We start from the raw sequence: 12,428 nt of genomic DNA, 5'->3' as shown, positions 1-12,428 counted from the left end.
CTGTGGAGTGTGTTTCTCTCTGAATCTGAATAAATCCATTTCTTACCTATAACTTTGTCTCTCACTGAATTCTTTCTGGGATGAGACATCAAGAACCTGAGATTTATTAGGCCCTGAAACCAGGAAATGTGGGTTTTGGCTGGCTTCAAGTCCCAGTCATGTGGGTTCAATTTCCAAACTGGGTTTTGGCTGCATTCAAATCCCAGTCACATGGGTTCAAGTCCCAATCTGAGGTAAACGGTTTCAGTGGGACCTGGCAGGCTACAGTCCGTGGTATGGCAGAGTCGGACATGACTTAGACCTGGGTTTGATCCCTGGCTCGGGAAGATCTCCGGGAGAAGGAAATGGCAACCCACTCCAGCACTCATGCCTGGAAAATCCCATGGACGGAGGAGCCTGGTAGGCTACAGTCCATGGGGTCGCAAAGAGTCGGACACAAGTAAGCGACTTCACTTTCACTTTGGCAACTCAACAACAAGAATGCCTAAAGTGGATAAGTGAGCTCTGACTGCTCCTTCACTCCCTGCTTGGCTGGATCTAACCCCAGCTTCCAGCTTGACTCTGGAATTTTTGCAGTTGGGGAAGAGTTGGGGATGGGTTGGGGTGTCAGCCTGGAGTTTCTGGGGATCACTGAAATCCAGCTGGACCCAATGGGGCTAATGGGCACAAAAGCCCCTTTCCCTGAGTTCCAAAGGGCAGGTTCAGTTGCTAGTCAGGGAAGAGAGAGGATGCAGGGACAAGGGAGGAACAGTCCAGAAACAATAGTGCAGCCTTGGGGGCAGGTCCGAGATCCCCCTCAAGGGATACACATAACAGTATCCTTGAGCTGTTTTGCAGATACTGAAACTCCCACCAAATGGAAAGATGTTAATGTCTGATAAAGCACTCTTCATTCCAGAGAGAAGGTCACTGTTAGGCCAGAAGATCTCTGGACTGAAGGAATGCAGCCTCTTCAGGCACTCTGATCCTCATCAGCAACCCCATCCGTGGACTAGAAGACTCCACACAGGGTTCACTGTACCCTCCCTCCAGGTCTGGACACACAGCCTTGAGGGCATTAGCCCACTGTGGCCTTCTTTGCCTGGCAAACAATAAAGCTATTCTTTTCTACTTCACCCAAAACTCTGCAAAAGTCGCTCAGTCATTTCCAACTCTTTGTAATCCCATGGACTATGCAGTTTATGGAACTGTCCAGGCCAGAATACTGGAGTGGGTAGCCTTTCCCTTCTCCAGGGGATCTTCCCACCCAGGGATGGAACACAGGTCTCCCGCATTGCAGGCCGATTCTTTACTAGCTGAGCCACGAGGGAAGCCTAAGAATACTAGAGTGGGTAGCCTATCCCTTCACCAGAGGATCTTCCTGACCCAGGAATAGAACCAGGGTCTCCTGCATTATAGGCAGATTCTTTACCAGCTGAGCTACCAACTCTGTGTCTGAGAGTTAATTCAGGGTTAGTGTACAGAGGCCAGAATTTATTTCACCATCTTTGCCACCAGTTGGATGTGGTGCATTTGTGAATGAAGATAAAGTTCAGATAACTACTGTGGAGTCATGGAGTGACTTGACTTGAGTCATTGGAGCCTCTGAATTCCACTGTGCCTGAAGGTGGAGGTTTTTTGTTTCCCCTGTAAACAATTATGAATTAGATCTTGTCACTGAAAAATAAGAGTCCTGAGTAAATGCCTATCTTCTTTCAGAATAACACAGGATAAGCATTATGGGGTGGCCAGCCCATCCTGAAGTGTGGCTCAGATGGTAAAGCATCTGTCTGCAATGCAGGAGACCCGGGTTCGATCCCTGGGTTGAGAAGATCCCTTGGAGAAAGAAATGGCAGCCCACTCCAGTATTCTTGCCTGGAAAATCCCAGGGACGGCGTAGCCTGGTAGGCTACTGTCCATGGGGTCGCAAAGAGTCAGACACGACTGAGCGACTTCACTTTAGTCACTAAGTTGTGTTCAACTCTTGCAACCCCATGACTGTAGTCCGCCAGGCTCTTTACCAATTGAGAATAAATATATATACATATAAATGGGCTTCTCAGGTGGTGCTAGGGGTACAGTCTCTGCCTGCCAATGCAGGAGACACAGGTTTAATCCCTGGATCAGGAAGATCCCTTGGAGAAGGAAATGGCAAGATACTCAAGTATTCTTGCCCGGAAAATTCCACGGACAGAGAAGCCTGGTGGGGTACAGTGCATGGGGTTGCAAGAGTCGGACATGACTGAGTGACTAAGCACATTTATATAAATGCCACCTTTTCCATATATTAGGATATAAATTTTAGGTTGAAAAGAATCTTGTGTGTTTCCTATTCTGCCTCATCACCTACACCCACTTCTCACTCCACTTCTCACAGCCTGGCATACAGTAGGTGCTCAATAAGTAACTGTTGAACAAAGAGATGAATCCCACATAAACTCACAACCGCTCTTCAAGAGAGGTGTTCCTGTTTCCATTTTGTAGCTGAGAAAACAGCCTTGGAGAGGTTAATTGACAAGCTCAAGGCCACATGCTTAGTAAATGCCAGGGCCAATATATCAACACGGACCTGTTTGACTCCAAATTCTCTTTGCCGCCTCCCTGACTCTTTAATTTAGTCTGCTGTTGACACGGCCTGTTTGGCAGTACAGAAAAGTCACTCGGTGACTAAGATGGAGCAGCCACAAAGTAAATGACGCCACCAACACTCACATTATGCAGGCGGGCCTTCTGCTTTCTTTCCCAATCAGCAGATATTCCACACATGTAAATAACTGCAGGGCAGCAATATCAAGATCTGAAAATGGCTCCACCAGCCACTGAGCAACACAAGCTTATTCCCTTCAGGTTTACACCAGTGCCTTGCACATTCCTCATACATCTCTCTACCTCTCTGCAGGGGCCAGTTACTTCTGGTCCACTGCTAAAACCAGAAGTTTGATAATTCTTGGTGTCACTGTGAGGGGACCCACTGACCAAAACCACCCACTCTAACTAGGCCTGAGAGTAACCACTTGCATGAGTTACCTTACAACAGGAAGTCCTGGTAAGGAACTTGGAACTAACACGCTACTACCAACCGGAAGAATTCGGCAAAGGTCAAAAGGAGAGAGGAGACTACATATGTCCTACCAACCTCCCAGAATCCTCCTTGCTGGAATCCATCTTGGCTAAATGATGCATGTACCAGCAGGAAGGACCCTGAGTCACAATGACTGACCAGAAAATCCAGAGGCTAACCCATCACCATAAAACCCGAGAATGCGAGCCACATGGCAGAGCAGTTCTCCTGGGTTTCCTTCCCCTGCAGCTCTCCACTTGGGCACCCCTTCCCCAAAAAGTCTCTGGCTTTGCCAGCAAGTGTGTCTCCTGGGATATTCATTTTCAAGTGTTAGACAAGAGGGTCCTGGGGGAGGTGGGTTGTTCCTCTTTCCTGTGACCTCACTACACAGGTGTATACAGATCTCTCATTAGATATATTACCCAATTCAATGATGCTGATTTCTGCTTCAAAATCCAGAGCTGAAGGGTTTGCCTCTACCACTGCTACCCACGTCAGGGAGGCGTTCCTCATTTCTCTGCTGCCATCTAACTCCATGGGGTATGGGTTGGAGAACACAGCCTTCAGAGAGCTTACTGCTTCAGAGAGAAAGGACAGCAAATAGCGATCTGGACTTGAAATCCAGGGAATTCGACATTCACCTGCTGGATTCAGAGAAGGGCAGTAGAGAGCCCATTCCTGTGTGGGCACAGAGAGATTCGGGGCTCAGAAGCTCCATTTCTGAGCTCCATTTCTTCCAGCTCCTCTGGAGCCCAGTCTTTTGAGACCTATATTTACGCAACGCCAAGACACACAGTGCCAGTGGGTTGGGGAAGATACTGAAGCTCCGTCTTGATATGTCAACCTAAGCATCGTGAGCTCACCCATGTTCTCTGCTCTGATAGGAAGGGCTTTCTCCTCTGTTTGCCCAGAGAATGTCTGATGATGCTCTACAGCCCGACTTGAATGCCACCTTTCCCCTCTGAGTGCATGCATGCTACATTGATTCAATCGTGTTTGACTCTTTGCTACCCAATGGACTGTAGCCGGCCAGGCTCCTCTATACTTGGGATTCTCCAGGCAAGAATACTGGAGTGGGTTGCCAGGCCCTTTTGTAGGGGACCTTCCTGACCCAGAGATTGAACCCGCATCTCTTGTGTTTCCTGCATTGGTAGGCGGGTTCTTTACCTGGGAAGCCCTCATTCCCCTCTGAACGACCCTCTTTCCTACTCCAAGAGGCATCCACCATCTCCCTCTCCTATATCTCCATATGCACCTGGACAGTGGATCTGTGACAAAGAACAAAGGTCCCAGTCCACCAGACGTGGTCCACATCTCAGCTCTGGCACTGACAATCCTTGTGACCTTGGGCAAGTGACCTTTCTCTAAATGTCAGTTTCAGGTCCTCCATATGCAGAAAAGGCATCGTAATACATGACTGTGATTTCTTATCCAATACCCCTGGGGTCACCTCTCTATCTTGAAATTCAGATTTGGGGAGATTTTTCTTTTTCAGAAAGGGAATCCATCAGAAACAGATTATGTAACTTTCTCAGCAGGGCCTGGGACAACACTCTGAAATCAAACACAGAAACATTCCCGTAGCAAAATATATGAATATTCACACTGAGTGGGATAAAGACAGTCTATAAATAGCGACACATCATTTCAGGTCAAGTTTTCTTCCGAGAGGCATTTTAGTGCCAACACTCCCCCCACCTCCCCAAAAAAGCTGATTTTCAGAGCTTTGGGAGATTTACAATTACAGATAATGGTGGGACAAACAGAACCCAACTTTCGGGTTACGGTAACCACCATTATCCACAGGTTTGCTCTCCCAGCTTTACCTGAGGTCAACCACAGCCTGAAGATATTAAACGGGAAATTCCAGAACTAAACAATTCGTACATTTTAAACTGTGTGTTGTTCGGGGTGGTCCAGTCCCATTCTGTCCTGTCCAGGATGTGGACCATCCCTGTGTTCAGAAGATCTCACACAGTCAGTTGCTTAGTAACTATCTCAGGTATCAGATCGACTACCGAGTTATCGCGATGCTCGGGTGCAACTGATCCTTATTTTCCTGAATACCAGCCCCAAAGGACAAGAGTTAGTGATGCTGGTAGTTCTGATGGAGAAGCCGTCAAGTGCTTCCTTGAAATGAAAACATTCTCAACCTAATAAGGAAGGCAACAAAACCATATGCTGAAATTGCTAAGATCTATGTTAAGAATGAATCTTCTCTGTGACACTTCAAAGAAGAAAAAAAAAAAAAGTGTGTGCTTTGTATAGTAAGACATCCAGGGCCACATTTACAACTTTTTATTGCAGTAAACTGTTATAATAGTTCTATTTTATTATTAATTATTAGTAGTCTCTGACTGTGTCTAATTTATAAATTAAACCTGACCACATGTATTTTTGCCTGGAAAATTCCATGGACGGAGGAGCCTGGTAGGCTACAGTCCACAGAGCTGCAGAGAGTCAGACATGACTGAGTAACTCACACACACACACACACACACAGAGGTACGTGTGTACAGGGAAAAACACAATCTATCTTGGGTCCAGTACTGTCTAAAGCATCCACTGGGGGTCTAGGCCATATCCCTGGGAAATGGAGCATTTCCTGTCCTGCCAGTGAACAAGGACGCCACAGTCATCAATGGCTGGTGACCCTGGGGGAAGGAGAAGAACGCCTGCGATCTAGCAGCCAGCAGACTGCAGCCACTCCCTACGGTGAGCCCTGAGGAAGCTCGGGATGTGAAAACACAGGGCCATGGCCCGATGGCTGAGATGCATATTAAAGGAATGATTTCAGTGAGCTTGGACTCTTGCATCTTCCTATAATAGAAAAGTGCTAAATTCCTTAACTTGGGATATCTGCTTTTCTTTCAATAAGAATAATCTCTTTGATGTTCAGACTACCTTCTCTTTGTTACAAAACTTCTATATAACCAGGCTCATCCCCTCACCTCCTTGGAACAGTTCACTCAGGCTTGAAGAGGCCCAGGCTTGAAGTCCTAAAACTTAGTACTGAATAAAACATAGCTCTCAACTTTTAGGTTGCTGAATATTTTTTAAGTCAACATCCCCCACAGATAAGGGGGGGGACAATTGCATTGTTTGGATAAATTGAGATAAAATATATAAGTATTTAGCACCATACCTGGTCCACGCGTGCATACAAGTCGCTTCAGTCAAGTCCGACTCTTTGTGATCCCATTGACCATAGTCAGCCAAGCTCCTCTGCCCATGGGATTCTCCAGGCAAGAATACTGGAGTGGGTTGCCAGGCCCTCCTCCAGGGGATCTTCCTGATCCAGGGATCAAACCCAAGTCTCTTATGTCTCCTGCACTGGCAGGCAGGTTCTTTACCGCTAGCACCACCTGGGAAGCCCTGCCTGGTACAAAGCAAGTGTGAAATACTTATCACCTATCATGCTTTCCTGATGTTTTTACTATCGTATTGGATTTTATATTTATCTAAGGTTCTCTTCCACTAGGGTGTGAACCTAACAGTCAGTAGCTGTACTGGCTGCTTCTGTTTTCCAAGGTGCATGTAACTTGCCTGATATGGAATATGTGGGTAGCAACTGAATAACTAAAGTAAAAAAGTGCATGGTGAGGTGGATGTGGCCATGTCTACACCATCCTCTGTCTAGGAAAACAGTCTCCAGACCTGATCTGCAATATCTGGAGGAGATGAGAATGGAACTGTCTTGGTGTGGAAAATAATCTAGCAGTGATGGTCAAGGGCTATATCTGGCAGATAAATATCTACAGTGAGGGGCTCAAGTCTGAACTTGAACCCAGAGCCGAGGGCTCATCAGACCCAAACACCACCCAGACTGATCAATTACAAAGCTGTGGTTTAGATGATATCATTTGATGCTGTGCGGCCGGCTATTGGTCCACGGCTCGGGTAAGTTCTCCTGGTAGCTTCTTTGACTCAAGACTGACGGACAATTTACTTGTCAAATCTCCTGTTCTCAGGTCAGATAATTCATTGATCATTCAAGGTCTTGTTGGAAATTGAGACATGAATAAAGGAGATCAATGGGAAGACACGTTCGTTCTTCTTAACCAGAGATACCAGCAGTCCACTCTATGCCAAGGGGAATGGAACAGTGTTTATATACTGTTAATATTTGATACTTGATAGTATGTCTCCTCTTCTGCTTCTTACTATGCATGAAAACTGTCCAAACTGCTTCAGCCCAATCCTCCACGGTCACTCTGGAGTACTTTACATGGCTGGAAGGAAAAACTATTCACCTTGCTATCTGTTCAATAAGTTCAGACATCAAAAGATGGGTTCAGGATATTCAATATGGTAAAGCATCTAGCTTTCTTCGGGGATGGCCCATGAGGTCAGCAGTCACTACTGAATCTACTCCTGAGACAAAAGATACTATTGAGTCACGTCCTCGGAATTATTAGGAAACATGTTTGCTCACCGCCTTTGCAGGATAAGGTGATGCTCTCTTAAAAGCCTCTTATGATGTCTGATCAATTATTGTTTGTTTTCTTGGACTGAGCAGACAAAAACAGCAATAGGAAAAAAAAAGTGGCACTTGATAGGGTTACGAAAAGGAAATTCTTAGGCCACAGAATCACTGGTTCTTCACTGTGAGAAGTGAAAAGACTGTGAAAAGACTGTGAGATGAATCTTGAATTCTGATAAGACAACCCTGCCCAGTGGCCCCTACCACTGTTTCATACCTCCAGTCACAGGGAACTTACTACTGTGGAAGGAACACACTATTTGGGATCATGGAACTGTCTCACTGATCACATTATGAGGACGTGGGTGGCACCTTAATTCCCTCTAGGAAAGCCCTGGCATCTTTTTTTAAACTTCTATTCTGTACTGGGGTAGAGCAGATTAACAATGCCATGACAGTTTCAGGTGGACAGCATACATACACATGTGTCCATTCCCCCCCAAAGACCCTTCTTATACAGGCTGCCACATAACATTGAGCAGAGTTCCCTGTGCTATACAATAGGTCCTTATTGGTTATCCGTTTTAAATACTGCAGTGTGTACATGTCCATCCCAAACTTCCTAACTCTCCCTCCCCCCGGCAACCATAAGTTCATTCTCTAAGTCTGTGAGTTTGGGAAAGCCTGAGTTGGGAAGATCCCCAGGAGGAGGGCATGGCAACCCACTCCAGTATTCTTGCCTGGAGAATCCCCCTGGACAGAGGAGCGTGGTGAGCTGCAGTCCATGGGGTCGCAGAGTTGGACATGACTGAGCGACAAATCACCCACACACATATTTGCATCTTGAAGAGTCTGGGAAGAAACCCACATGATCAACGAATTGGTCAGCAAGCTGATAGAGTCTGCGGGAATACAGGGCACCTAGTATCACCTGAAGCATCAGCTGAGAGGCGAGTGTGTGGGTGTGTGTCGTACAGTTCTTTCTTTGAGTTGCCTTTCCTTCACTTGCAAATGTTACAGAGTGGAGTGTCTGAGTTGCTTGATGCCGCTGGATAAATAACAGGCTGTCTCAGAAAACTGGAAAGAAGGCCAGTCTCTCCCCACTCGGAGCGTTTCTGTGTGATCCACGGCGGGTGCGAGAGGAAGAAGATGAAGGCTGTCACAGCATCTGGGCTAAGACCCCCTGCCGCACCACTCCCTGACTTCTGGGTAACCAGTTACCAGAGGTCTCACTTGGGAAAACAAAGCATGATCCCAGCAACGATCTGCAAGTAAAATCTCTTGTTTCTTCCCCCCAGAAACCAGATCCATTTCTCAAAGGCTCTGCACAGGAGGAAGGAATGGGAACCAGGCCTCCCCAGTTTCTCAGCTCGCCCGTGTGTCTTCTCATCTATCACCCGGGTAATACGTCCAGAGTGGCATTTTGTAATGACAGCGGCATTGCAGCGGATCGATAGTTATTTAATTCCCAACAAGCTCTCGAGTCCATTAAGCCTGATTACATTCACCCATTTCAGTGGGTGCTGTTATTTTTCCTACACCGGCACTTAATCTATAACAGGAACTTATGAGAACTTTCAAAAGCAATTTCAGCATCAATCAGCATAGAGTGAAGGGCACGATTTGCTTGTAATTATTTATCGGATGGGGCGGTCCAGGGTCTGACAAAACTCTAACCTTCACCCCGAATGTCCAACGGAAGTAAAATGTCTTCCGGTGTATCACCAAGCCTGACTTCAGACCCCAGTGGCTCACTGGCCTGTGTATGCCTGGAAGGATGGGACTGTTTCCACGTTGTTGAGGACCACTCTCCAGGTAGTCCATTATTTCTCATGCATAATATAGAAGCCTCCCAAAAGAGCAGGGACCATAAATCTGGCATGATAAGATGTTTCGCAATGTTTTGGACTCCCCTCTAATGGCTCAAATTGCCAAGATTCTTACAGTTTACAAGAGGTAACAACAACATTCAGAAAAGTAGACATTGGAGGTTTGACCAGACCCCTCCTCAGAAATTTGAATTAATGAGCTAGTGTTGCAGAATTTTGAAAGATCGTGGAGGGAGGAGCACAGACCTGAAGGTAAAAAGGAAGTACGAACTACATGTAGCTTTTCTTTCCTGTAGAAAGGAGATACAGAATGTATTACAAAAAGATGACTGCTCTCAAACAAACCACAAAAGAAGACATCCGGGTTTCCTCTGACACTCAGCCTCTGTCGTTAGTCAGTTCTCCACAGAGAAATTCACACACATACCCAGAAGCCAACATTTGCTTAAAAAGCCACACTTACAATGAAAAAAAAAAAAAAAAAAAGCCCCAAATATCTTATTTGATGACTCTCCCAACACAAAATGAAAAGCCTTAAAAGTGAAACCAACTTGTATTTCAATCATCTCCTTTCTTGCCATCATTCAGATGTAAACAACTGGTAAGGGATTCCTAGTATCATCTCTGAACTTCATAAATTAACCATCAATAGATCATTCCTTTTGCCTCCCTGCCACTGGTCAATTTTAGGTTTGGGAAGGCAGGGGTACCCTCCATGAAAACAGACAAGCCCTGGGAAGCGGAACCTAAGGATTAATGTGTATTTCATGCTCCTTCTGTTTCCTGGGTGAAAGCTCTTAACCAAGTCACCTCATGACCAGTTAGTCCATCTCGGGACCTGCTGTGGGAGACTGAGTCTCTCCGAGAGCCCAGAAGGAGAACAAATCCTTTGCCCCGTGGTCAACCTCCCGAAGCAAAGGCATGAATGTTAAACAGCAGCCCGATCAATACAAGCAAATATAGCTCAACTACACCATTTATTCAACCATGAGAGATGTCAATAGCCAGATTAGGGTGATCCATCTTTTTGATTTCCTACTGTCTTCCCTCAGACTACACGAGGGCTTTTTCCTGTATTAAAAGTGTTTGCTTTCTCAACCATAAAAATTCCAATTATTACTCTGCGCACTCTGGAGTTAAGTTGCTGGCTGGCAGTGGCCTTGCATTACCTGGATCAGTCCTGGGAAGTAGGGGGCGGCTGGAACGATCATAGGTACGCCATAGGGATGCAAGAGGACTCCTTGAGAAGGCAACATGCTTTACGGGCAGGTGGGATCCCCTCAGAAGCTCAACGCATCAATGGAGAGTTGGGGGAAAAAAAAGAAAGAAAAAAAGATCTATAGACCCAACTTCTTCCGAACCACAGAGCTGAGAGCCAGATCGCCGCTGTCAGGAGCGCAGAGCTCATCAACACTCAGAGGGGAGAGAAAGAAAATCCAGCATCAGCAACTCTTAATGTGAAAGTTTTCTTCGCAGACGAGGGAGAGACACAGCAGCTGCAGGGTTGAAGCTACCAAAATGGAAGGTTCTATTTTGGGAACGGCTTGCCTAACATGACTAACCAAATACTCTTCATTAATTTAGTTCTCAGAGAGAGTGAGAGAGACCCAGAGACGGGGAGCAAGGTGGTCAGGCTGACAGATTTGGGCTCTTTCCGAAGGAATTTGGGCAAAAGGCAAAAAAAAAAAAAAAAAAAAAAGCTGGAGTCTGTGTGGGAGGGTTAGAGAGGAAAGCTGAGAAATGTCAATTGATATGATTATCAGCTGCCACTTAAAAGCTCAGTAGAGGAACGCAGACAGCCTCTGGTACTGATCACAGAGAAACGAAGAAGATGCTACCTTGTTATCCGATGTCTCTTTTTCTTTTTCTTACTCTCTCCCTGGTTTTAGTTTTAAAGGGGCAACTTGTGCCCAAAATATAATCATAGCACCAGCGAGTATCTGCAGTGTGTGCTATGGCACACAGAACTATAGCTAAATTATTTACACATGTTTTGTAATTTCATTCTCAAAACTCTCACAAGTAGGTACTATTACTAGTTCCTGGTCCACACGGGAAATGAGGCTCACACTAGTTGAATTGCACGCTCACAGCCCTCCACACATGAGAGGCAGTGCCAGGCTCCTAATTCCTAACTGGCCACCGTATCCATTACAGTATTTTGTTCTGTAATATAATTTCATATGCCTTAAAAATAAAATTTTAACATTCTTCGTCTTTGAGCTTTCAGTTGTTATATTTTAATGTGTAATCTATTAATAAGATGACTCCCTGCTCCGAGAGTTTAAAGGTATACCTAATGTACACCAAAACCACAGACGAGAAATACATTCCAGTATTTCAGATCTTTCTGATGTTCGAAAACATCCAAGTGATGGTCCAGCATGTGTTACGTGGCCACAGATACACTCAGATGGGATTGCAGGAAGTGGAATTATACTGACTTGGGTGTCCCAACTTGGCAGCTGTGCGATGTTGAACACGTTGCTCAGTGTCTCTGAACCTTCGTTTCTTCGTTTGGAAAACTGAGATAGTAACAGACCCTACCTCATAGGGTTGTGTGATGAGAAAAGCGCTTGGCATCCCCTCGTGATGTGTACAAGACATGTATTTGGCATTCTTGCCCTGTGTTCCTCTACGGACGCCTGGTACAGACACGCCTTTGACTTCAGGTGGAAGGCAAAGACAGCCTTCAGATTGTCACTCTTCTAATATGTATCCCAGGAGAGCACCTGCTAGTGTAGAGAATTTCCCAATTTTGAGAGCACAGACTGAGTCCACTCAAGCCATGCTAAAGGCCCTGGGGATCATTGAAAATCACCTTCAAGCCCAACATCTGCTTGCCACCTCCCACCTCTAACTCGAAACCTGACACTGGATATAGATTTTTGTTGAAACTTGGAGAGCTTCAGACACCGAGAAACGTATTCAACTATTGGCTTTTTCTAAATCCAAATGTCAATGCCTCCACTTTTAGATGGCCAAGGTGTTTTTACACTACACTAATTTTAGCTGCTTGATTTGGTTGCATAATTACATTTCTAGATAACGACAGTGGACAGCGTTTGGCAGACAACGCAATGATTTAAGGCTGAATTGGGGCCATCTTGACAAGGTTTCTCTATAATTGATTCTC

At 45.7% G+C, this 12,428-nt stretch overlaps 1 protein-coding gene across 9 annotated transcripts in view; it reads right to left on the bottom strand.

Annotated features, from left to right (window-relative positions):
- LOC129637986 (RNA binding protein fox-1 homolog 1) overlaps positions 1 to 10,797 on the bottom strand; it is a 408,351-nt gene extending 397,554 nt beyond the window's left edge. For 2 of the 9 annotated variants that reach the window (XM_055562381.1, XM_055562374.1), the window contains exon 1: positions 10,462 to 10,797. In XM_055562381.1, coding sequence (XP_055418356.1) covers positions 10,462 to 10,548 — 87 coding nt within the window. In that variant the 5' untranslated portion in view covers positions 10,549 to 10,797. The remainder of the gene's footprint in view (positions 1 to 10,461) is intronic. The other 7 variants (XM_055562377.1, XM_055562379.1, XM_055562372.1 and 4 more) reach the window with 6 other exon arrangements.
- Positions 10,798 to 12,428: the final 1,631 nt, after the last annotated feature.

Source organism: Bubalus kerabau, chromosome 23, assembly GCF_029407905.1.
Source record: "Bubalus kerabau isolate K-KA32 ecotype Philippines breed swamp buffalo chromosome 23, PCC_UOA_SB_1v2, whole genome shotgun sequence".
NCBI lineage: Eukaryota > Metazoa > Chordata > Mammalia > Artiodactyla > Bovidae > Bubalus > Bubalus kerabau.
This window is presented reverse-complemented; position numbering and strand designations above follow the sequence as displayed.